The sequence below is a fragment of the Onychostoma macrolepis genome, chromosome 09 (genome assembly GCF_012432095.1).
Source record: "Onychostoma macrolepis isolate SWU-2019 chromosome 09, ASM1243209v1, whole genome shotgun sequence".
Lineage (NCBI taxonomy): Eukaryota > Metazoa > Chordata > Actinopteri > Cypriniformes > Cyprinidae > Onychostoma > Onychostoma macrolepis.
The window spans coordinates 18,604,314-18,631,750 of NC_081163.1; the positions used below are offsets into that span (position 1 = coordinate 18,604,314).

General features: G+C 39.5%; 1 protein-coding gene across 7 annotated transcripts in view; it reads left to right on the forward strand.

Annotated features, from left to right (window-relative positions):
- zeb2a (zinc finger E-box binding homeobox 2a) overlaps positions 1-27,437 on the forward strand; it is a 51,148-nt gene that overhangs the window by 10,120 nt on the left and 13,591 nt on the right. For 3 of the 7 annotated variants that reach the window (XM_058786298.1, XM_058786302.1, XM_058786299.1), the window contains 2 exons: positions 19,918-19,950; positions 26,370-26,588. In XM_058786298.1, the coding sequence (XP_058642281.1) occupies positions 19,918-19,950; positions 26,370-26,588 (252 nt within the window). Of the gene's footprint in view, positions 1-4,111; positions 5,104-19,917; positions 19,951-26,369; positions 26,589-27,437 lie in introns of those variants that run through there. The other 4 variants (XM_058786300.1, XM_058786303.1, XM_058786301.1 and 1 more) reach the window with 2 other exon arrangements.

A 27,437-nucleotide genomic window follows, 5' to 3' on the forward strand; every position in this document is an offset into this window, starting at 1 on the left:
TCATACCTATGGAGTGTTTAGATAACCAAGGTCCAGTGATCTTGTTAGGCTAAACTACAGTTCACCAGCTTTGAAATATCCCTTTAGATTTGTTAAGGTTAACGAAACATATTAACCTTATTATTTATAATTATCATTAGAATTTTGTCCAACAAAGTCGAAGATGTTTTTTTTGGAAACGTACAGAAAGCAAAGTCTTTCAAATAACTTTCTTGTTTGTTTGTTTGTTTGTTTATATCAGTTTCAGGGCCTGTTACTGCTCTGACATGGCATTGGGTCAAAAAGCCCAGTCAGGCATAATGCTGAGGAGTCTTTACAGCCTAGCGACAAATTGTCTTGCCTCTCTGTGCACTTGACGTCCCAGCCTCACCCAATCAGTGCACCTCATGTCTTTTTTTCTCTCCATTAGGATGGGCAAAGCAGGAGGAGGAGGTGAGGTGAGGAAGCAGGGGGGCGGTGGGTTTCAGTTGTTGCAGGTTGCGTCATGGGACCCGCGGTGTCCCCTTTTGTGCAGCACGTCAAATGTGGTTAACATGCGGCCATTTATCTGCAAAGCCCCCTGGGTGTACAATGGCCTGGCTGTGTGTGTGTGTATGCAGAGGGGGAGGAAATGGTAGAGCGGTGGGCTTAGCATCGGAGCGTTCCCATTCTCTTTCCCTGTCGCTGTCACCTCCCCTCCTCCCCTCATTTCTCCTCTTGGCTGCACACAACCCCTCAGTCATTGTTTCGTTCTTTTTTATTTCTCTCCCCCGGGGTGCTGTGTGGAGCGACTAGGTCAGGCGGCATCTGACAAGGTGCTTCAGAATGTTGTGAGCTCCCGTGAGACGGATTGTTCCCCGCAAACGCGGTGTAAACCACCAGGGTGAGAAAAAGAAGGTGCGCTTTAATTCCCTACAGCACCTTGCGTATTGCGCAGTGCATTCTGCAGAGTCAGAACCAAAAGACCTACCATGTTGCTTAGTCATTCTTTAAGAATGTTTCGTATCTGAAATGCGAATGGTTCCTCAGATCGTGAGGTCCTTTAAGGTCCTTCAAAACAAAATCATAGCTAGCGAGACAGTTATGGCTCTTTCGATCGCCTAGTTTGTTTTGCCTGAGCTAAGCCTCCTTTTCAGTAGTTCTTTGCCAATAGAAGTGGCATGCATGCATTTCACAGGTAACAAGATTACTCAGACCGGTGATTGACTCATTTGCCAAGGGAGCTGTTGAAATAACCGCACAGGAGCTCAATGTGAGATTTGTTAATTTTATTTCTTCAGACGTGATACAGTCAAACAGAAACTTATGTTGTCAGTTCAGACAAACAGCCTTTGCTGTTGGTGTATGCCTCCCCTAGAAAGAGCAGATGCAATAGGGTCAAGGGCCAGTGCAATGATACAAGTGATACGAGGATAGAACGTAGATGTATTTTTCCATGTGGGACTTCTCTCTTTGCATTGGTATGTGGTCACTGGCATATATCCATCGCATGATTAAAACAGCAAATTGATAGACAGTTTGTCACAAACTCAGAAATTCTTCACTTGACAGAATAATGCATTAGAATAGAAATAAGATAGGTGGAACTGAATTGCTTTTTGCTGAGATATTTGTTATTGAAAAGCCAGCTCATTTTCGGTTGGACGAGTCACTGCTTCAAACATTGTACTTGTACATGTTGTTTTCCTTAGAATGGGTGGTTACTGTCCCTGGAGGCGAAGAGCTCTGAGAAGCCACAGAGAGCACTACCATTTTAATTTTCCATGTTCTCCCTAAAAATACACCACAGTACATCCCTGCATTTTTGCGGCGGGCGTTGTGAACCGAGTCCCGATGGTTGGATTTTTGTGTTTCAATCCCATGTCATGTAAGGGCAGCTGATGTGTTTGGGACCGGCCAATAATTTCCCATTTCATCTGATTCAAGGAAGAGTAGTTTACATTAGCAGTGCCAACAAAAACCATCGGCCAAAAACGTTCCAGGAACCTCCCAACTGACCGTGAATGTTATCTATAAATTTGTCTGCATAAGCTATTTACCCTTGTTCACTTGTTGCTGCTTTTTACCTTCATTTTCTTTTCTTTCAGCTAAGCATACTGTCAACAGCAAGTTTGCATCACATAAACAGTTCCCAAGCCAGCCCCACAATTATTTCCCATGACTGCAGGGGCAAATGTCTTTGGACTTTCTTATTGTGATTCTGAGTTGAATAGTCTGAGGTGAGCAGGAAGCATATGCTTTTGTAGCTGCTCGGTTACATATATTTGCTGGAAAGCAGCTTGTTTGGTCAAAAGTTGCAGCTTTATGTTTGAAATAGTTACTAACTCATAATGTTTCTCAACATAGGAAGTGGCATAAAACAGTCATACCACATAAGATAACTACGGTCAAATGTTTGAGAGAAACAGCGCGCTCCAGCTGTCTGTTGCTAGTCGACTGACGGCAATCAGCAGCGAGCTGTTGACACACGGCCATCTGTAAACATTTAAAAGGATGAGTTTGCTTACAGTCTCTCCCTTTTAATTAAAGACCCGGGATGGCGCCCACCCTTTTCCACAGGTTATGTGATAACTGCACCTCTCTGTGAAGAATGAGAAGGTCTGCTGACGTCTTCTCCAAAACACTCGAGCAAGGGTGGAGATTCAGCCGTGTCCTAAATTAGGCGCTCTGACATGAGCCATTACAGTGCGCGGGGAACTTCCTGTTGCATTGATTTGAACTGGGCTGTTTTGAAACGGGGCTCATCTGAAATGAACTGGAGCGAATTGGATGAGATATCATTGACCTTTAAGATGACACACTTTACATGTGCTTGGCTTTCTATGATCATGCAAAAGTAGACATATTTTCTGCCTAGGTTGTCATAAGTGTGTGTGTTACTGTACACGATGAGTCGTTTGTTTATGGCAGTCGCTGCTGAAGCAGAGGGGAACGGCTCTTTCTGTCTGCCAACCAAGTACGCAGGGAGAAACAAACAAACAAATAAACAATGTGGGGTGAGACAGGAGACAGGATGGGACGGGGAGGGAGGTGGAGGGAGTGGGTGGTCAAGACGCATCAAGGAATCCTTTTGGGGCACCATGTCAACCAGTTCACCTGAAACTAATGCCCCAGCAGACACTCTCCCTAACGCAGAGCCCTAATGAGTATGAGGTTGGCGTGGGAAAGAAGACGGGGAGGCACAAATAGGTGACCCACTAGGCCAGGGTGGGGGTCATACCTCTTGTCTAAGGGGGTCTTTTGTTTGCATGTCTGAGACATGGGAATTAGTGAGACCATAGTGTTGTGGGTTATGCCTGGTTTGCTATGAACAGCTTGAGGGAAGGCGTATTACCCACGGATTAACAGTGTTGTAATTATATACTCCATATGATGTATGTTATCAATAAAGATTTTTTTTTTTTTTTTTTAGTTTAGGGTATTTTTATTTTTTTACTTTGGTGAAGTTTTCACTTCAAACATTGTGTATTTCCTTTGCTTTTTAAAATTTTGTGATACTTTAAGTAATACGATGCAGGAAACATCGCAAAATAGGACAAAACTATGAATCCTATGAATATGCTATAGGCTGAAGTCAGCTTGTAGAGGTAGTCTGTTAGTTCATATTGACCATGCCAATCACGTGGTGTAATCCCTGTCAAACTGGAAATCTAGGTTAAATGCAAATTGATTCAAGCAATACCAGACAGTAATTAACATGTTAGTTGTGTATACGTGCACTAGACCAGAAAGTCATTCATTAAGATCTGGTTATGTCTACAGTTACTATTCAAACCAATTGAAGGAAAAGTAATTATTTAAGAGCCAAAACTGTCAGAAAATATTTTTATATGATGTGAGAGAGGGAGAAACTTGTTATATTTTTGGTAAAATATCCTGTGAGATCAAAATTAGTAATGTTAAAATTAGCCTTGAATATGGTGAATTTGTAGACAGAAGCCTATCAGGCATGACATAATGACAAAAAAAAAGTTTGAAAATAAAAACTAAACAATGGTGAATGTAAATAATATATGCTAACTACTACTATGTGCCTGGTCATTATTTTAAATCTGAAAGCACTAATTTTATCTTTCTTTTTTCTCTCTCTCCCTCGGTTCTTTCTCATCTGTTTATCGACACAGGTAAGAAAATCTTCATATGCACATACAGTTCACAAAAGCTAAAAGCCTTGTTTTTCATTGTCTACTGGTTAAAGACGCCCTCAAGAAAGCTTTAGACTTCCTCTTTATTATACTTCCTCTGCTGCACAGTAACAAAGTCACAATTGCAGTACGGTTTAGCTAATTATTTGACTCATCTCTGATAAGCGGCCTCACTGTTCTTCACTGCTGTGTGAAGTCTATATTGCACATCCAGCTGTTCATACGTGATGATTATCTGTGCTTGGGTAGAGCTGTGTTGTGTATTATTAGATCTTAACTAGCAACAAGTTCACCATACTTCTAGATTGGAAACGTGACAACTGACTTTAGGAAACCATGCCTTGCTTGATTCGAAAATAATTTTTGAGCACTGTCCACGGTTTGAGTCCGATAGAAGCTTCCTCAAACATATATAAATAAATAACACTCTAAACAAACAAATTTTGAGTGTTTATTCGACACACTGCGAGCACTTCTTGTCTTAGTCCATTAGCTTTTGGTTATGAGTGTAGGAAACAGCTTTTTAATCTTTCAGAGGAGATCTCACAAGTGGAAATATCTGTCCTGTTGTATATAAGGGATGTGACACTACAAAACCTAAAGTTGCTTTTCACAGCAGCTAACAGAATGATTAATATTAAACCATTCTAATAAAAGCTGCATGGTTTCACGGGCCCCTTTAAGCGAGGCAACAATATCTCTTTCCACCTGGGGAAATGAATAAATCCCGTTTCCCAACTGTGCAAAATCTGTTCTTTAATGTGTAGCACAGCACAGCCTAGCCTGCATTATGTGGGTGGGCCTGTGTTCTTCCCACTAAAATTCTAGGATACTTCTCTCTCTCTCTCTTTTTTTTTTTTTTTGCCTGGCTGAGAAATGCATTCCCTCGCCAAGATGGGAGAAAGCTTCGGAACCAATGAAAAGGTGTCCCCAAGGAAGCTGGGAATGATTTGCAAAATATAACCCAGAACTCAGAGTGGTAATGGAAAACTAATTAAAACAGTTCATTTGATTTAGTGATGTAGTTTTGTTTTTGCTTTTTTCAACTATTTTACAAATATAAATTTTGTCTGTCATTAGGTAATATAATTCAAACATGTTATAAAATATAATACCATACAATATAATATTATGTGTTATTCATTTATTTTATTTCACCCAAGGACAGACAAAAAAAAAATAAAAAATGAAAATGGGCTTAAAAAACTACAAAACTATCAAAACTACATTTATTTTATTATGTTATTTTTTACATATATCTTTTTATTTATAATTCATTGTTTTATATTATATTATATTATATTATATTATATTATATTATATTATATTATATTATATTATATTATATTATATTATATTATATTATATTATATTATATTATATTATATTATATTATATTATATTACATTATATTATACTTCTCTTCAGAAGGCCTACAGCTTTTTTTTTTTTTTGGTCAGACTACAATTGTAGCATCTGATTTTTTTTTAAAGTTGGGTAATTTTATTGTTGTTTAATTTCATCTGTCCAGCATGTATACACATAAATCAGACTATATTCGGGCTTGACATTGTTCACATGCTCTGAAGGAAGACACAAGTTTTTAACTTGAAAGTCAAACCCAACACAAGCGAAACAGATTTATCAAAAATTGAATTGCGTGTATATTGGATGACAACTGTAGACCTATTATGCTGTTGCTTGATTATAATCGCTTGATACATAAACATGCTTAGTGTGAAAAGTTTAAACAGGTATAAGAAAATAACATTAGTGTAATTTTGAAGCTGCTTATCTTCACCTATTTCATGGTTTGGTTCTTAGAGGGCATGACTGTTCCACACCTTTACCACAGAAGCTGACAGTAAAGGCTATTTTGAAAAGTGACGCTAGTGAGCTGATACCACTGAACTTACAGTGTGAAGAAGTGGTGTGCAAGTGCTTCCTACATACAAGTGTTGAGTGTTTAACAGACCTCATGTAGGATTGTGGCTGCAGAAAAACAAGAGCAGTGTTTAGGGGGAGTAAAACATGGAAATGCGCAGAGAGCAAGCGTGTACGTATGCGTGAGGATGGGTGTGTGAGGTACAGAGAGCGTTTGCAGATAAAAGCTGTAACTCATTCTGCCTTTCAGCGACACTTCTATTTCAGATACGATAATGTCCTCACACCGATCCCTATTTCTGCTGCACTATCAAGACTCTTAAAAGCGACTAGTGCTCTTAAAACTATTCTAAGCAAAACAGCTCGAGCATTTCGAGAAGTCCTGTTTTAAGTGGCAAATTGTTTTCCCACAATAGAACCAAGCAATTGCTAATTGGAGCCCATAGTCAAATTGACCGAGGACTGATTGGGAAAGAAAGACAGAGGAGGAGAGAAAGAAAGACAGAAGGGTCCTCCACGCACTTGGTTTAGAGTGCACCTTGAGTGGGTACGCTAGTGTCTCAATGCTTTGGGATTTAAAGAGCAGAGCGGCAGTGGCGTAGGTCCCAGTCTGTGGCTTTGGATAGTTGCACTCGGGTTTCCATTTTCAAAATGTTTATCCCCCTGCCGCCTTCTCCGGTAAGGCAGTCGGTGAGCTGCATGACTTTGAAAGGTGCGGGAGGAATGTGAGGCGTAATCTGGGAGTAATGGAAGGATTTATTTGGAAATACGCTTCAATCTTCAAGCTCCACCCCATATTTCTTGCTTTACACGGTACTGCGACACTCCCCGAGTAATAAGTATCTCTGGGACTGACCTGCCAGGCTAAAGGCAGAAGGATGCCAGCATGACTCAGGAATGAGACGTGGCGGGTTGACATTTCAGTTTTACCTTCTGTAGGTGTCGTCCCCCCGCTCCATATTCCGACATCTGGAGTTGATCGAGCGGTCACTTCCTAGTGCTTTTAACCACCCCCGCAGCTTAAAGGGGGTCGACAGCTGTTAAAACACCTGAGCACGCTTGCCGGAGACCCCTTCCTCTCTTACCTCCCCGCAGAGGTGCACACATTACATGCTGGTGTAGAGAAAAAGGGCCACATGCTAACTCAGGTGGCCTGGCAACCTGACACCACTGGGGTTCAGGAGTCTAGACTAAAGTTCTGGCCTAATTTTGAGGGCATTTGAGGGTCTGCTGGGATTACGGCCCTACAGGCCTCTCTCTACAGCAGGGAACTGCCGTCTAGGGTAGATTGTATCAGCAATTTAGGTCTTGTCGGCGGGTGATCTTTAAGGTTGCGGGACAAGCTGGGGTTCAGACAGCTGTAGCCCTTTTGATCATCCAGTCTCCCACTGTAGCGGTCCAAAGATAGCTGTCACTCACATTCACCTAAAAATAGTATATCTGGAAAACAATACGCATCAAAGACACCTTGCACTGTAGTATGCGTTCACAATTGTGTGACCAGCTAAATTACAGAAGGCTCTTCGGATTCAAAGGGTGTTTTTAGTGTGAGAACAAAACAATGGCTCGGTGCTGAGGTGATTCAAAAAGTAGTTCATGACCTATCCTTTCTTTCTGCTGCGACTCAATGTAACAGAATCAGTGTTAGCCTCTAGCATCCCTTGGGAGAGGGCATTATGGCTGCTGTATTGTTGGCTAACCTCCTGCCAACTGTGCGGGGAACAAAAGGCCGAGCGTTTATTACCAGACCCTGCTGTGTTAAAGGAAGCCCAGACCAGCCCTCTTTTCCTGGGGATGGCCTTCTTTTGGCTGCACTTTCATCAAGCAAATGTAGCTCTTGCTAATAACCAGGTATATAGCGAGTTCTCAAGAACAATGTGTCATTTTGAGATTGGTGCGAATTGGATTACTGCTTAAAATGTGTAAATAATCACAATAATGTCAGTTCGTTCTGTATTTTTGTATACTCGGGTTATCTTATATTTCATTGTTTTTCTGAGAATTATGTTGTAATTGCTTGATATTTGAAAATAATTTCTATGAATTGACATTTAACAGTGTGTTTTCTTATTTGGCGTTATATAGTTTTCATGAATTATTCCAAAAAAAAAAAAAAAAAAAAGAGAGCGTGAGAGAGAGAGAGGGAAAGAGATTTCCATAACATCTTGGGTTTTTCTTTCCAAATGAGTCCTTTTAGATTTTCACAGTAAAATCAGCTTCCGTATTTCAGAACAGTCATATGATAAAACAGGAAGTGGCAAAGAAAACAACTGTGGTAGGCTAATTATTGCTAAAAATGGCTGATTCTATGACTTCTGCTTAATACAATCAGAGTTGCTTTCTCGCATATCCGCTTCAATTTTACATTTATCATTTGTTGGTTACGTGTGTTCTTGTCATACCGAAGCTTTTCGCTGTGTTCTACATGTTCCAAAGAATGACATGTTTATACAAAGCTGGACACAAAATGGCAGCTCAGCGCCAAGAGGTGAGCTTGCTTAGTTATCCCTGTCCATCCCTGGCTGCTAGAGCACATTTTTGGCGCTCGCCCTTGAAATCATCTCCACCTGGATGTTGTAGGCCAGAGTCCAAACACAATAAGGAAATAAAATACGAGTGTGAAAAGCTAGCAAGAATGGCTCTTTTCCCGCTGGGACCCTCTGCACTCCACAATGCACTTCGATGACAGGAAAAGTTTATGGCGATTTGTTGAATCAAAAGGAGGAGGATGGGGAAAAATGCTATGAGCATGAGCTGTCACATTCCGCACCCATGACGGAGACACGCGTATTTTTTCACTAGCTTAGTCCAGCTGCTACATGCTAGCCTGAGAACTAATCGTCAATGTTGGCCACTGGCCCGCATGGAGGAAATTTGGGTTGTTGTTAAGTGGGAGTGAAAGTTATTTCCACTGAGATTGATCATTATTGTATGACTGAGGGAAACAGTTGTGTGGGCCATCTCAAAAGAGTATTTTAGCCGACTCTTCAGTGTTTTCATTAGCATTATGACCCACTGTAAATTTTGATATATGTTTTACTGTGCAGCCAACTCTTCTCTTTTAATCTGTGTTCTCGTTGTCATGGGATAGATTAGCTAGTTAGTCTTGCCCAATTGGCTTTTTAAGGCTGTATTGGACTTCTGGGATTGCACAGAGGCAGTGGGTACGATTGGAGCTAATGCTAATGTTGTGCAGTTGCCAGGACAGATCCGATAATATTTGACCAAAATGAATTTAAATATTAAACTTTTAAGGAGTGTTAAGTGTTAAAACCGTTTCTCGTTCTTATATTATTTTTTTAAACTCTAAGGTGGATAGTTTACAGTTATCGTGCTGCTTGCGAAATATGATTTGCCAATGAAGCAACAGACTTTAATAGTCCCGTTAAATGCATGAGGGTGCGGAACAGGAGAAAGATTTTTTTTCTTTTGAGGGGAGAGTAATGAAGACCAAATGACTACTCAGAAATCATTTATTAGATTTTTTTTTAACCTTCATCCTACTGATTCACTTGGGTGGAAAGTTTTGCCCTGGGGAGCCCATGGCTGTCAGTTCCTCTTACCTCAGACAACCATCGCCATCGACAGTGTCGAATAGGAACAGTGGGACAAATTACCCGCACTGTGCCCAGGGGGCAGGTGGCTTTTAGGGGTCGTTTTCTCAGGTCACATGTAGGAGACGTACATCTGTCACTGTGAAGGTAGCACTGGGGGACACACTGCTTGCCGTTCCCTGATGTGTAAATTGATTCAAATTGACAGACGGTGGTACCTTTTGCTTCGTTACTCCCTGTGCCCTCTTTAACCGGGGGATAGGTTCACAAAGCAGGGTTTGTTAGGGTAATCTAGGCCTTTGTCCACTTATCAACATGACGAATCATCTGTGTAGAGCTAGACGAGGTATAATGCAGTTCCATTGAGGAGCCGTTTATTTGCCGTTTATTCAACACTTGAATTAATTCCCCCATAGGATCTTTCACATTATCTTTCTGGTACACAGTAGTCAGACATGTATATGTTGTGTTCAGGTTGCTGAGGAGAACAGGAAGATATTTGCAAAGTTAAAAAAAAGTGTTAAATAAGTGTGAAAATAGTCATCCTTTAAAAAAAAAGACTTGTATTTAGCTCTGTTACCCATATCTGTAAGTTCAAGGACAGATGTGAGGAGACCAGTATCAGAATTTATGTTTCACTGGTCTAAACAAACTTGTTATCTTTATTTGTCAGTCACTTTCATTTGTAGTTCATCTTATCTTAAGCAAACATTGAGACGGCTCTAATTAGGAGTTTTTGTTGTGGCCACTTACTTATTTATTTGTAGCGTTAGTGACTAACAGTCTAATCTATTTTTTATTTTTTTTTAGTTTAATTAATTATATATTAATATTATATTTATTTATACCAGACATTCTGACTAATAATGTGCTTACTCTTCTCAAACGTTACTGGGAGCGTTATAATACATGTTCAAAATTTCATCTTGTTTAGGAAACAACATACCTATATTACTGTATAATATCATATTATACACATTTGACGTGACACATTTTGGTGATGCAGGGGAATCTTTAGTTGTGGTTTATCACCTCCATCAGCTGGCTTGTAGAGTGGCAATGTACTGTAAATGGCCTTTAAGCGACTGACCCATTTAAAATGCAAGTGTGTAGCTCAGCATGCAGCGGTGGTCAAAAATCATGGCTAGGGGTCAGAGTTGCATGGTGTATGGTTGTGCGTTATTGATGGATGACGATCTGGGTTGTTGAACAGTGCTGGCCAATCAGCAAAGGTCTGCTGAGTTATATAGTTTCACTACTGCTAAAGTTTGTCACAGGAAATTAACAAATAGATGGAAGGGCATGCCAAAAATGGCTACAAATTGCAATTTGAGAAAAAGATGTTTGACACTGATAGATGTTTGAACGTGTGCGAGATTGAAACCTACCAATGACATGTGTGTGTGTGTGTGTGTGTGTGCAAGTGTGTGCTGTACTGGTATGGGATCATTTCATTCAGTGATTTTCACGAATATTCATGAGGCTCTGGTGATATCTGTAGTGTTATTCATCATTGAATAATTGCATAAATTCTATTCGGTGAGAGAACCCAAGATGCCCCCACACATTTAATCTCAGATATTATACTGCTTCCTTGAACAACACTCTTGCTGGAATATCCACAGCAAAAGCTTTTGCAACAATTTGTTTTTCTAATTTATATTGTGGCACTATCGCACACGCACACACACACACTCACACACACACACAAAGCTCCATGTCAAACTCCCCTCCGGTTACACTAGTCAAAAACTGGAAAAAGAGGAAAGAACATACCAAACAATATTATCATAGAAACGTCTATCCATTTATATTTCCTAACTTTTTAAACATGCTGAGATGTGAAGTCTGCGCTCAGAAATGTAGATCCAAAAATGAACTCCACTAGCAAGGGCATGCTTCTGTGCCAGCACGCATAAATTACATCACATACAAACCAGTTAATATTTCACAGGGGAATGAAAAAACCCCCCAGAACGATTCTATGCCCTGGACCAATGCAAGCCTGTTGCAGAGATTACAATACATAGTAAGGTCTGAATTGTGTTAGATGTGAAACAAAGGGTTCCCTGCAGTCAGCATCTCAGAGGTGAAAGGTCAGCCCGGCACATCTGACATACTGCACATTAAGATGTGTGGGCCAGGGAGCCTTGAGGTACTATTTGCCACCTGGCAAAGATCAAGTTGTAGTGCTTTGTTTGTGTGTGCGCGTGTGAATGTGTGTTTTGAGGGCACCTACGTTTTTTTTTTTTTTTCTTTTGTGGTAAAATTGTAAATCAGGAACTCTGATATAACAACAGAGTAAAATGATGCTGTGCACTGTTTGCCTGTGCAGTCATTATTAAATGATGTATGGAGAAAGTGAAGCTGGTGTATTTTTGATTTGATCTGAAACATTAGGAATTAAACATGTTGCTTTCTTTTGTCAAAAAGGGTTTGAACATTTCCAGAGAGCACTCCCACCTAGGTCAATAAATAATTCAAGCTTTTTGGAAGTAGGCCTTGCGTCCCCTTGAGAGGCTAGCGGGCTGCTGAAGCCGGAATGGCTTCATCATTTCTAACATTTACACGGGCATACTGTATGCCGTTAGACTGGAGCTCATCTTCTCTGAGGCAACTTTTCAGGTCTGAAGAGCGTCTAGATTTTCGAAACGGCGCGAGGTGATTCCCCAAAGTGGGGTTTCTTGCAAATGAATGTGATATAAAATGTGTAAAAGTAGAATTAGTTACCGTTAAGAGGAAAAGGGAGAATACCTTTCACAAACACACACACATACTTATGTACGTACACACACATACACACACACACACACACGGAGCTGTTCATATCTTTATGTGTTAGGGTCTTATCAGAGACAAACAGCTACAGAGCTTTCTTTTTCCCTCTCTTTTGACAAACGACACTCTGTTGCAGCAACATTACCGGTATGATGAAGTTAAGTTTTTTTGTTTTCTCCTTTTTTTGTTTTGCTCACCTTAACCAACCCAATATGCTTGTACTAATATTTAAGGATAGTTCACCCAAAATAAAAATATTCGGTCATAGTTTGCTCACTGTCATGTTTTTGTCAAACATAACTTACTTTCTTCTGTGAAACATGAAAAAAAGTAATGAATGTCCAAGCTTGTTTTTTTTCTTCTTCTTCTTCTTACTATTAAAGTGAATAGGGACTGTTGTCAAGCTCTAAAAAACAAGTATAACATGTATAACATTCTATGGTTTTGAAAGAAATGTAAGAAATTTACCAATTTTTTTTTTTTTTAACTTGCCAAGTCACAGGATATGTGAACCAGCAGTGCTTATTTAATCAGTGATGACAAAATTTAATTTCTTTGTTCATTCATTCATTCATTCATCTACCACAACCCAGAAGAAATTTGTGCATTTTGCCCAAAGCAAATATTTTCAGTGAATAACAACTTATATTGTGGTCAGTTCCCCACACTAAAATAATGTATGGTTTCAAGGACTCTTTGCATGAATTGTATAGACTACTTTCATGATGTTTTTAGGATGTTGTTTTTTTTTTTTTTTTTGGCTCAGTCCCCATTTACTTCCATTTTATAGAAAAGAGCAGCCTATACATTCTGCAAGATACCTTAATTTGTGTTCCACCGAAGAAAGACGTGCAAATTTTGACATTTTTTTTGTTTTGTTTTTTGGGTGAAGCCTTAATTTAATATTAATATTAGAATATACATGTTAACAAGTCTGGGGTTATGTAAAAGTTTATAGATATTTATATTTTTAGACATATTAATAAATATTTTAAATATTCTTTATAAATAGAAATCTCAAAAGAACAGCAGTTATTTGAAATAAAAATCTTTTGTAACAATGAAAAAGTTTTTACAGTAAGTTTTAATCAATTTCATGTGCCTTTGATAAATAAAAGTATATAAAAAAAGTATATATGAAGAGTTCAGATGCAAAAGCCTCTAAGTGCCGTCTGAAATTTTCATCTAAAATAAAACAATTTATCAGGCTCCTATGTTTAGGTTCAGTAAATATATTCTAATGGCAATGTATAGGTCCTTCTCTATGCAATTAAAGTGAAATAACTAAACATAAATATAGGAGCCTGATAAAATGTTCATTTTAAAAGAAAATTTCAGATGGCACTTAGAGGTTTTTTGTTTCACATATATATATATATATATATATATATATATATAATATGTGTATATGTGTATATATATATATATATATATATATATATATATATATATATATATATATAAAGCTTACTGACTACAAAATTGAACAATAGTGTACATGTAGTTACACTAACATGTAGTTTGCAAGTGATGTGTACAGCTCATATCAGTTTGTTTTAATTAATATTGTGTTTAGAAGTTCAGAAAAGGATATGAAACTAAATCGTAGGGGTATGGCACACTGATATGACAACTCGGACATTAATTGGCTATAGATTCTCTTCTTCATTTGAAAGGAAGTTGAGCTCAATCAAGTGACACGACCTCTCGGTCAGATGTTCGCTTCTTTCTCAGTGCGATCCATGGTAACACTAAATATTTGGTAAACAGGCAGAGGACCCAAGTAAAATATGTGTGTAGCCGTGTGTGTGTATGTGTGTGTGTGTGTGTGTGTGTGTGTGTGTGAGAGGGCACGGTAGCTCTACGGCCTGTATATCACATGCTTTGTGATACTCTATCTGAGTTCAAATGAAGCTTACAGTGACTCACAATCTCACCAGGTTGTTTACGCCAAGAAACCTGAATAACGCTGCTAAGATTGTTTTAAGGGCTTAGTTCACCGGACCATTAGAGGTAATTATGTAGAACATAAACATTACATACATGCAGATAAACAAATGAGATAAATTAATTATGTTATTATTATTATTATTTATTTCTTAAAGCATTTTTAAATGAAAATTACTTTGCTAATCACACGTATTCAACATATAGCTAACAAAAACCTCTTAGACAATGCTACAAAAACTGAAGTCCATTGCATGTGCAAAAGAGGTTCAGCTGCCATTTCGGTTAACGTCTGCTCAGCGCCCATCTCAAGGTGCTAAAGGCTGATTAAGTTCCTTCTATAAGCGCCTCTGGCTCAATTGCTGGGCCCCAGTGATCACACCTCTGAAAGTGGAACTTGCCACCCTTACCAGGTCACACCTTATCCCCTCATGACTGATAAGAGCAGCACAAGGGCAGAAAAGAGCTCGTGTTAGCAAATATGTGACAAACAAAGCAGCAATAGTTTTTTTGTTTTTTTTTGCCGCCAAGTCACCGTGACATTCGGTGTACCAAAGAAAGTTGTGGTTTAATGTGCAAACATGTTCTATTTATCAGTTCATACTTGAGAGGTGTCAAGAAAAAGGAAGCAAATAAATTCTTTATTTTTCATTCATTCATGTCTCAAAATATTGTTTAAATGGAGCTCAAAGAGTTAACTGTCTTATAAGAGCTCAGAAAACGAGAAGCCATGCATGGGAGAATGTGACCTACGGTCCTTCACCCTTGTTTAAATAACAGGTTTTGAGACCGTGGCGGTTTTTCTTGGCACCTGTTGAAGTCAAAACTCCCCAAAACAGACAGTTTCACAGGCTTTTGTATTTTAAGAAAACATGTATTTTTGGCCACTGTCTAGCTCTGGTTTCCATGGAACTCTGGGAGAAGGTCAGAAATCAGCTTTCTTTTGAGGTGACCATGCAAAGATCGTGTTATTTATTGATATATTTATGTAGACATTTTTAACTGAAAGGTTTGAGCTGCATTGCATTTTTAAAGGAACGGTTGTATTACCCAACAGCTAAAATCAACAATGACAGAGCCAACGTTGAAAGTTTATGAACATAATAGAGATAATTATACAGTAGAGTTGTGGTGAATGAAAAAGAACAATAAACATTGGGGTGTGAAATTAGAAACTCATATCTGTCTTATAGGGCAGTTATATGGTCCCTTTTAATGTGTATAGGTTTCAACACAAAACAACCTGATGCTTTTTTTAAAAAGAAAACAGTGAGTTTAATGATGATATCCATATGGCTTAAAATGAGAGATTGTCTTATATAAAACTAGAACCTAACGTTCGTAGACTATTACAGTGAATATAATTGCTATAATTTGATTAATATTTTACAGCACACTCCACTGTTTTTGATGGTTCCTCCTGATGGCCATTATCAAGAGGGATTTGGTCACAAATCAGCTGCATTGAGCTGCATACACTCTTAAAGTGACTGTCCAGGGTACAGTAACTCTAACGCCAATAATTCCGCCTGTTTGTAAATGGCCTCTGCTAGCTTTATTAGCCCAACGCTTTGCCACTCCCTGCGTTAAATCATAGATGATTCCCTAACAAAGCGGCAAACCCTGGCTGCTCAGGAGTTAACGTGGGTCTTTCCTGTTCTGTGAAAGCCCTGCGGTCCTCAGCATTACGAATGATGTGGCTTCTGAGAGCCTTAACACAGTCGACGGAATGAATACGACTTCCGTTTTAGACGATAATATGATCCGCGTGTGCTCCCTGGAGGTGTCATCAAGGGGAAAGACGAATCCTCCTCGCTGAACAGAGGAAGTGGAGGGAACAATGGCCCCCTCAATATTTACTGGTTCTCCACTCTAAGCCTGCCTTATAATCGCCTGAGCCAAGGAGATGTTTATGGCTTCCCCCTGGACTATTTGTATGTATGCTTGTGTGTGTGTGTGTGTGTGTGAGAGAGACAGAGAGAGAGAGAGCTTACCCAAAGGAGTGGTTACTGAGGCAGGCTGTAGCTTTAAGCTCTGCAGTACCTTTTGATTCCTGTAATCGGCATTCTAATTATCCACTTGAGCTAATTAGCACCTTGCTTTACCCCAGGTGTGTTACTGTAAACATCATCAAAGTAGCTCACTTTCACACTCTTTGATGTGCTCCTAATCCAGCACCTCCTCCCAGAAAACCAGATCAGGGCATCTTCATGCCCTGCGTGTTTTGCAGGGTAACCAAATAATGTTGTTGTTTTATAAATCATTATAAACATGTTTAAATATAAATTTTATATCTAAAATAATTATATATATATATAGAGAGAGAGAGAGAGAGTAAATAATTTGTATTATTTATATAAAATCTTCATCTTTTAGGTTTATATTTCAGTTTAAATTTAGATTATATAAATTTTAATTTAATTATTTGTAATTGAATGTGTGTGTGTATATATGTATGTATGTGTGTGTATATATATATATATATATATATATATATATATATATAATTAGCTACACACACACACACACACACACACATAAAACAGAGAAAAGCACACATAGATCAATATAAATTTACTATATTTCTATTTTTTTTAGACAATTATTTAAATAACTTTTTACAATTAGTAATGAATCATTAAATAATTGAATAATTTATTCATTTATTTCATTACTACATATAATTAATATATTTGAATTGTTATATTGTATAAGTTTGCATGTAAATATATATATTTTTTATATTTACTTTTTAGATTTTAATAGTTTTTATTTCATTTCATGTTTATATTTTTTACTATATCAATATAGTATTTCGGGGTTTCTTATGTATATCAATTAATTTGGTGCAGTTTTATGAATGCTCAAGCCAATACGAGTCACTGATCAGCGCTATTGTCAGCATTGTGGATATTGTAGTTCCTTCATTCAGCTCTCCCCTCTATCTCTATTCTGACAATACAGAAGGGCCAAATATGGGTCCCTGGTGCATCCCATGGGTCACTGACCTTTGATGGTAGTTATGGGGAAAGGCATGGAAAAGGTTTCAGGGGAGTCAAAGATTGACCACATAAAGGGCCGAATCCTTCCCTTGTGTGCTACCTGCTGGGGAAGCTATTCAGGTGACCAAACTCCTCACACAAGTGTGTATGTGTGCATTAGGATGTGTGTGCGGGAGGGGGTGCTGAACAGATGTGTTTTACTCCCTCATTAACATCAGAAAGAACTGCTCTGATTGAAGGTCCTGGACCAAGGGGGCTCTATTTCTCATTGGATGTGGACTGTCCCCATTCACTCACACACACTCACACTCACACACACTGACCTCTTTAAAAGGCTCCCACCTACACTGCCAGCTGGCAACTGGTGAGGTTTTGCTGTGGTCTCCACAGTCCACACCACAGATCCATGCACATGAGCTCTCCGAACACCTCAGTCGCACACACCCATAAACATATGTTGGCAGGCGCACACAGGCACGCACTTGCCACAAATGGACTCAACTTCCCACTGTAGCGTTTCTGTGGGGTCAAACGATCCGTTTGAATCCATTTTGAAATGGGAAATAAGCTCTGAGATATTACATATCAGCCTCAACACAAATTCAAAAACCTTTTTGGATTGAATACCTTGGAAATCCCTGCTAACTATTAACTAGTTGAGAATACGGCACCCACAATCGCCAACAGAGTACTTAAGCAGCGAGTCGCGCTGCGATTCAGGTTTCGCCCGGCTCTTTTTCGAGTCAAAGGAATAAGGCTTACTGTAATCTGCACTGGCAGCGCCGTATGTTATTATCGTGTCCTAATTAATCTTACAGGAGGTGTAATTCAACTTCAGATTAGGCCCGTACCTCACACAGATTAATTAATGTCTCTAATCAGCAACAGCAAAATTAATTTTGCCCTGATTACGCGCGTTTGAATTTGCATGTGCTTAAAGTAGGCTCTTTATTTCATTATGATATTGAGCGCAGAATCTCACGCACACACACACACACACACACATAAAACAGGTTAGGGTGCCGTAAACGGACATGCACTAGTACACACAACTGGATGAGGGCATAATCTGTGTTATTCACTCGTGTTTTGGCACACACAGCACACGAGGCGCATGTACACACACGCTTGCGGCGGTAGCCAGGAGCTGTTTGCAGTAGAGTGTTATTGATGGGTCTGTGGGAGTGATGGAGAGAGAGATGCTAAAGAACAACGCAGCAGATGCGCTGACAGTTGTTCACAGGCAACCTTGTGCATGTTTAATACTACCCCAGCTGATCCTGGGTCTGCTGAACACAGGAGAGCACAGCTTCCATCCAGCGTGCATGTGTGTTTGACAAAGCCATCTTTGCCCCCGCAGCAGCACATATGAGTGGCCCATTTATACGGCAAGATATGGGGAGGGAATCGCATTCAGCTTATCTAGAGGTGGGTGAAATGGTGCGGTAATGCATGGTCTTCTTAGCGATATTTCGGTGAAATTTCAACTCAGACAGAAGTCACTTTCAAACTTTTCTGTTGGTCAGTGTAACCAGCCTAAACCAGTTGAATTTTACGCTAAATTCCCAAACGTGCGGATTCATATTAAAATTGAAAATTTGCAGAACAACGGTAAATGTGACCGCACCTTTAGGCTTGAGTTAATCTCTCTGAATCGAACGTATAACTCTCTATCCATAATTGAAGCATTTACCAACCCAAAGAATGTGAGTGATTTTTAAGGAATTGTTAAAAGCGAATGGTTTCCCATGCAGGCAGCACTTGTGAAAGTACAATTAGCGGTCATATGCTGTGAACATTTGCCAAGGCACACTGAAGAACGTCCAAAAAAGAAGTTTTGAGAAGAAGGCTGGAAATCAAGCCATGTATCGCTAAATTCTCTGAGGGTTTCTTATGATAAGGTAGAGATAGTTTGCTTTTGTGGTGCCAGTGAAAGAGTGCTTGTTTTCTTTCTTTTTTTTTCTTCGCAAATGAAGCGTACCATAAAATGGCGGAGAGCAGAAGAAGGAAGTGTGGGAAGGTTGTGGGCAGGATGGATGGATAGATAGATAGATAGGGCCACTCCTTACATGAATATTTCATTAGCAACCTGTCTGCTGGTCTGGAGCCTTCATTTAAAGCCCCCCTTTGAGGTCTTATTTTTTTGCTCCATCTGGACCTGTTAGCTCTCAGAAACCCAACAAGCACCTCTGGCAATGCCACTGAGGAGGAGTCTTAGCAGAACCCAAGCTGTTTCCTTTTAGTTTCGCCTTTTGTCTGATAGTAAACAGGTATTATGGAAAGATCATTGCGTTCCATTAAATCAGCCTTAAATAAAAGTAACCAAAAGACTGGAATCAATTTTTTAGAAGTGGAAAAGTTGGAAGCTGTTTCAGACAGCTCAATAGGACTTACATTAATGGCCTATGAGGAGATCCAGTAATGTTTACAACATAAATGTGTGCTTTAAAATAATAGTGCACCCAAAGATTACAATTCTGTCATCATTTATGCACTCATATATTTTGTGGAACATAAAACAAAAATATATTGTGAGGTTTTTTTGTTTTGTTTGTTTTTGCTTTGCCCATATAATGGAAGTCAGTGGTTCCCAATATTCTTCAAAATATCTTCTTTTGTGTTCCACAGAAGAAAGTCATACAAGTTTGGAACATTGTGAGGGTGAGTAAATGATGGCAAGATTTTCACATTTTGAGTGAACTATGACTCCAAATTTAAAAAAACATAGTATTTTAAAGTATTTTAAATGTTTGTTGAGTGCTCTGCATTCTTACTAGAGAAACAAACAAAAAAAGGCAAAAACATTGCTTATGTAATCAAAAAAACAAAACAACAAAAAAAAACCACGACGTAAGGTGTCTCATTGGTTTTTCTCAGAAAGAGAACCTGGTGTTGTTTTGCTCGTGAAACTGTTTGAACAGCTAGTGACCGATGGGCCAATCGCATGCTGAGAGCCACCGAGCATCTGCCGGGAGATTTGCATATTAATTGACCCATATTAACTTCCAAAAAAAATTGATAGACTCCGAACTCGGCCAACAAATTCATCTGCCCGCGCTTCTAAGCCCTCACCTGCCGATTTTATTGTAGAGTATCACGGTACAAAGACGTCGTACTCAAAGGAAAGAAAACCTAAAATTGCAGGTTTTGTTAGCGTGTGTAATTTGCGTCGTCTCTTTTCAGCTCTCTCACCCCGAGGCGGTTTGGGCTTTTTGTGGTTGTTCTTTTCTCCCAGAGTGCAACCTGACTGATAGTTCGCCTGAGATAGAGGTTGACTTCTTTATCTTCCTCTGCACAGCATATTGTGTTCTCCTCTCCTCCTGTCTTTTCTCCTCCTCAGGGTAGCCCAGTGAGCTATTGTGTGTCTCCAGCTCTACGAACTTACACACACACACACACACACACACACACACAGGCACTCTGAGGCTGGTAGAGGCCCAGAACAGTTGTCGAGAGAGAGAGGGGTAACATGTGCATGGGGTGGGCACAGATGGTGGGTCTGCGTGGGGGAGGAAGGGGGAAAGGTGGGCCGTCTGGCGGCATGAGCAAGCCTCAGAGAGCTCTCTCTCTCTCTTTCTCTCGCTTCCTCTCCTCCCCTTCTCTCCTTCTTGCCTGTTGCGTTGGGTCCTATAGTAGACAAATGGGAGTTTAATTCAATTAGGGCCAGGCTACTGTTGCCGCTTCACGGCAGGGTCTGTGGAGCACCGCCACCCATTTACAGATGGGTGCACGCTAGATAAGTGCACGCATACACACGCTGTCTCTCTCTCGCTCTCCTTTTTTCACACTCACAAATATTGGCAAGTACTGAAATACTTAAATACAAGGAAAACAAAGCCCACCACAGTACACAGACAGACACACACACCCTCTCCAGGTTTGCAGTAATGGTTCACGCATTGCTGAGTTTTCACTGAGGATCACGGCGGCACAAAAGCGGCCCCTCTCTTCCTGGTCCCTTTGTTCCCCCAGCACCAGTGTGACCTCTCCGGCTGCCTGGCCTTAAAACAAACACAGAGAGCCTCCTCTCCCATCTCACACACACCGTAAACAAGAGCACTTTCACCGGCCATTATCTACATTCTAACCCCACAAGAAAAAATAGACCCAATCCAGACGCTATCTGTCAGGTTCAAGGCCTTCACTGATATAAACAGCCTTGTGTGGGAGTCACAGATTCATTGTTGAAAAGTGTGGAGTTATGTACAGAAATAATCTTAAAGTCCCTATCGTCATCAGAATTACAGTTTCTTTTTGTCTGTGTGTTAGCTTTAAGGCTATTTATAATACTCTTGATGAGTTCTACAAGTTTCACTTATTGCAGATTTTAGCAGATATATGCATCTGCAATTTTTTTTTCTTTTCCTTCTCAGAAAATTGACCACAAATACTGATTACTCATCCTGCACAGTTATTTAATTTAATTAATTCATTTATTTTAATGGAATGTGCTTATCTTGCCAAAACTTTATTTGTCATCTATTTTATTTTATTATTATTTTTTAATGGAATGTGCTTCTCCTGCCAAAACTTCCTTTATAAACAGGCACTTTTTTGACACAGTTTTCTGAGACTGCTTGAAGCTATACAGTATATAGCATTATATGTCTTATTATTATATCCAACAGGTGAAAATCATATAATTTCCTGTCTGATTTCTTTTTCATTTGAAAAAAAAAAAAAATTCTGATAATATATTATTTACCCATTTATTGTTTATCAAACAGCTTCTTCAGCATATTCAATACCTCTGTGCACTTTTCTGAGGCAAGAAACAAGTAAAAGTTTGCCCTCCCAGTCCTTTTAGCGCATGAATGGAAGATGGCTGATTTGATTTACATGGATCATTTCCAGGCTATAGCCACTAGGCAGCGACCTCCTTTCAACTGTTTGAAGCCTTACCTAGTCGCCCCCTCCCCCACTGCTCACTCAGGTGATGCGCACCGCACAGGAGAGAGAGAGAGAGAGAACAGAGCAGTTATTTTCCACCGTCTGTTCCGCCGGGTTTCATTACCGTGGCAGAGAGGCACCTGGGAAAGACCTGCGGCAGGCTGTCTGATTCTCGACATGGATGTGGAATACGTGCTCACCTTTCTGTTTCGGCCGCTAGGAATAGACGGAAAGGAGATGAAAGGAAATGGAAAAGATGGATAGCAGGCGGATTACCTGTGATCAGAGAATGTTGAAAAGGTGTGTGAGTCAGCGGAGGTGTCGTTCAGTCCAGATGGATGCGATTGTTGAGCGTTCGGCGCAGGAAAAACCTTTTCTGTCTGAAATAATCGAAAGCTTGTATCATCTTTCGCCACGTTCCAGTGAAATGGCTCCAGTGGACAGTGTGGCTTTGGGTTTGCAGGTGTGTCTGCAGTTTTTCCCCCGAGCGCTGGGAACACACTCCGCATATGAGATGAGAGGATTGTAAGAGATTGTGACAGAGCACACACATACCTGTCTAAACAGCTAAACTGCTCAGAAGAACATGTGCATGTGTATGCGCGCACAACTCCAGGCTATGGAATGTGTGAACCTCTCCCAGTTAGCGGAGAGAGTTTTAGTTCGTCCAAACTGGACTGACACAAGGTATTGTTTCTGTAATTATGTTAAATGTTTGTTTGCTAATGTATTTCACATTTAAAAGATTCATCCTGTCTAGCTTGTTGCTCAGTTAGGATGACTAAGGTACCACCTTGAAATGCATTATGCCTTATTCTCAAAGGACAGCTACCAGAATGATAGGTTGGCTTGCTCGAGAATACGAAACAGCACAGAGAGAGAGAGAGAGGGAGGGGAGTAAGGAGAAGTCAGGGCGAGAGAAAGAAGAGAGGTGGCCTCTTTGTCTCTAGGGTGAGCACAATGGACCGTTCACTGCAGGAATTATACGGCAGGACAGCTGCAGGAATGACATACTGAAATGGCAGCCAATAGAATTGAAATGGGGGCAGATCTACATAGGGGAAGTGCATTTGATTGGTATAGATATAAAATAAAGTTACACGTATATATAAAATATCGGTATGCTCTAATCATACTTTTAATCATATTTTAAAAAACTAAGTCTAACTTAAAGTTAGAGCTTGCAGGAGTTCATTTCACTTTTTAATCAATTTGAATTTAATTACTGATGAAGATTGAATTGTATGATCTAAAAAATGCTAAAAATGTCACAAATTGATAAGTTAGGATGGATGAAAGCAAATATATTTTAATAATGAAAGCATTTATACTGTGGTCTTTTTTATTTAATTTTATTTTTCATTTCAACTTTTTACTCTCACACACATAAAATTGAACATTTGAAAAAATTTAAAACCAAGTTACACACTGCAGAAGTTCATTCCATTTTTTAATCAATTTGAATTCAATTACAGATGAAAATTTAATTTTATGATTGAAAATGCTAAAATGCGACACATTGATGACAAGTTAGATAAATGAAAATAAAGATCTTAGATTTTATATGAATGAAAACTTTATACTGTTCTTTTTTTTTAAAGAAAAAAACAACAACTTTTAAATCAGTGTTTCAACCTGCAGGAGTTCATTCAAGTGTTTAATCTAGTGTTGTCAAACGATTAATCGCAATTAATCGCATCCAAAATAAAAGTTTTGTTTACATAATATATGTGTGTGTACTGTGTATATTTATTATGTATATATGAATACACACACATGCATGTATATATTTAAGAAAAATATGTTTATAAATATATTTATATATGATATGATATATATTACGTACATATAAATATATACATGTAAATGCATCTAAATATTTTCAAAATATATGCTGTATGTGTGTGTCTTTATATATACATAATACATATACACAACACACACACATATATTATGTAAACAAAAGCTTTTATTGTGGATAAGATTAATCGTGATTAATCGTTTGGCAGCACTAGTTTAATCAATTTGTATTTTAAATACAGATGAAGATCAAATTCTATGATCTGAAAATGCTAAAAATGTGGGGTAAAAGAAGTTAGATGGATCAAAACAAAGATCTTATAATCTTAAAAACCTTTTTTTTTTTTTTACTTTTTACTCCCACGCACACAAGTGCACAAAGCCATACAATATCTCGGTCACATCTGTCAGACCCATGTGACCTTAGAGGCAGATTATTTGATGGATTGCTTTGAGTGCCCATCACTTGCTTTTCTATCACTCTCTCTCTCATACACACACACACACACACACACTCACACAAAGGCAAAGTATCTGCTTGACAGAATTCAAAACATGCATGTTCCTTTTTCCAAAATGGTTTTCAAACCTCAGCGTTTTCTATTTCTATTTGTGTCATGAGAGAATCTATGCAATTACAGTAAAATTAGATCATACTTCCAGAACAAACCATACTGACTTTCTGTAAAAAAAAAAAAAAAAAAACACGGTTTCAAGCATCCACTCAAGTATTCAAGCTATGCCACTCGGAATGTGGATGGCTAGCATATGCTGTCGAAAAACACAAAACACAAGAACAGGAAAATGTGATGTAAAGAGTTTAGTGTTTTGTGTGGGCTTGGAGTCAAACCACTCAGCAGTTCACTATTATTAATATTCAGCCCTGACCTCTGTATTCATCCTCTTGATTCTTTTCCCAGTCCTCCCACTTCTTTCTTTTTCTTCAGAACACTCCCACCATTCAAACTCTGAATGATTGGCCACAGCTTTTTAGCTCTGATACCAAAATTCAGAGCTGCCTTTCGTACCTGCGCAAGTCACACTGAAGTGCACTTACTACGGCCTTAAAGATGGAATAAATGGCTGTGTGAGAGCGAAAAGGAAGAGATGTGGGAGGAGGAGGGAACAGAGGAGAGAAAAAGGCGAGATAAAGTTGCTTTAAGTCCAAGGTATACTCGGACCACACAAAGAGCCTCTCATGTCTTACTTTCAACCACTCCCTTTATGTCTCTCTTTTGCTTTCTCTCGCTCGCCTTCTCCTTTTCATTCAACGAGGGGGGGGTCTTCACCCTCGGCCTGAAGTTGCTCCTAAATAATCCCGCTGGTCACACCTCTTAGTTAGAAAGCTTTTTGTCCCACGCCCCTCACCCCCGCCATACCACCTCACCCCACTCTTTGGTATTCAGCCCGGGTCAGTGCATTTCGACCATCCCTTGTACCCGAGATGGTTCCCCTTTTAATTTGCACCTGTTGCGCAGTTGTCCGGGGGAGCAAATGCAGCCACGGATCAGACAAAGATCATATTATGATCAGATACGTGCGGCTAATCTTCACGTCCTCTGGCGAGAGCCGCCAAAGGGAAATGGTCAGCCTTTTTTGCATGGGAACCTGTGAAAAAAAAAGACGTCATTGGTGTTTTTTTTTAAGTGAATGGGCTCCTAGGGAGAGATTAGGGGTAGTTAAGGTACGAAAGAGGGAATGGAGCGTTCTACAACCCAGACGAGTCCATTTGACGCCAACGAACTGGGAAATAGAGCACGGGTGGAAGGGAAAGTTTGTTGTTTTTCAAAACTCTGTGTTCGGGAGAGGGAGAAAATTGTCCCGAAATCAGCAATTAGGTTTTTAATCTAAGCATTAGAGAAACTTCCCACTAGTTCTCACTGCTTTGGCAGCGTGCCTCTGAGATAAGGTGCTCGGAGAGCCTGGGGAGATGTATGCTGTATTAGGCAAGGAAAGAACTTCAAATGAACCTGAACGTTAAACTGCTGTTCCCATGATGTAAGCTTCATAGTTTATTAGACCCTCACCACCTCTCACCACCAGAGTTGTGCGGGTTTTTGGTTTGCTTTATCGTGTTCTCTCTTGTTGTATATCAAGCAGCAATCTGGTCTAGTGAGGTTTCCATTATCTTGACAACTAGAAATTGTTATTTGTTACTGTTTACATGCATGCATATACACACACACACATATATATATATATATATATATATATATATATATAATTTATATTATTACTGGTTAAGAAAAGATTATCAAAACCTGTTTTTTACTTTTTGCCAGGCTATGTACATTTTACACAAATGCCTATATAGACAACTAAGACTGCACAAACTCTTGAGATGAACTTAAACTCAAATAATAACACCTGCACCTATGTTCTGTCCTCAGTGCTGAGTTATGAAAACGTGGTGGATGCCGGTTCAGGGTCTGATGAGGAGGACAGACTCCTGGGTTCTGAGGGCGAAGGCAGTCCAGCAGGTGTGCCGAGTCTGGAGGCCTCACCCCGGGTAGCCTATGCCGTGGTCTCCTGCCGGGGGGATGAAGAAAATGAAAGCCAGGATGGGGCAGGAGCCCATGTCTGGCGCCACGGAGACCTGAATGGTTCAGGTAAGAGTGAATGCTGAGAATTTCATACTGAGAATTTTTAATTTTTAACTTGCCGTTATCATATTACCAGTACAGAGCAGCTTTATTTATTAGGCCAACACCTAGCATCTGTTTGGCATTTTTGATGTAATGGCAACTTTTCGACTATTAGCTCACATTTCTACTTTGGTTTCTTACTTTTGTTACAAAGTAGGTTACACCTAATCTGCAGTGCCTCATCACTGTCTCCACACCCCTTTCTTCTGGCTTCGTTTTGACTCACCCACCCAAAACCAAAAGCGATCAAGATCACGGACAAGACCCAAGCTAGTGAGGCTTTAAAGACAAATTCTCTTAATTAGGATCGCGGAGCTATCATTTAGCATGAGCGTGCCATGCTGAAGACTCATTAAAGGCCTTAAATGAAATTTTTAGCATTATGATGGCCATTTACATACATAATAGGCCCACAATTCCCTGGGTCTGGCTGACAGTTACAGAGTGAAGGGAGAACTCATGCAAGTCGCCTGGTTTGAAAAAATAAAAAAAAGAAAGAAAAAAACCCGACCCCCAGCAATCAGTCTCGGCTAATGACTAAACCATATGCATCACTTAACTTCAGAGAGTGTCACAGTCGCAGAACTAAACGGGGTCTTCAGGGATGTGTCATTCGCTTGAACAGTGTTTTGTTTAGTTGATGTTCACACCATGATATGCTAGATTAATGAACGTCATCCGAGTTTATTTGAAGGCCACGCCTCTGGCATCGTAGCATTTTCTGTTTTAGTGATTAAATATAAAGGTATGAGTCTGCTTGCTGGAAAAAAAAAAAATATTGTGGTATATGCTAGTAAAAGCAACATCTTAAAA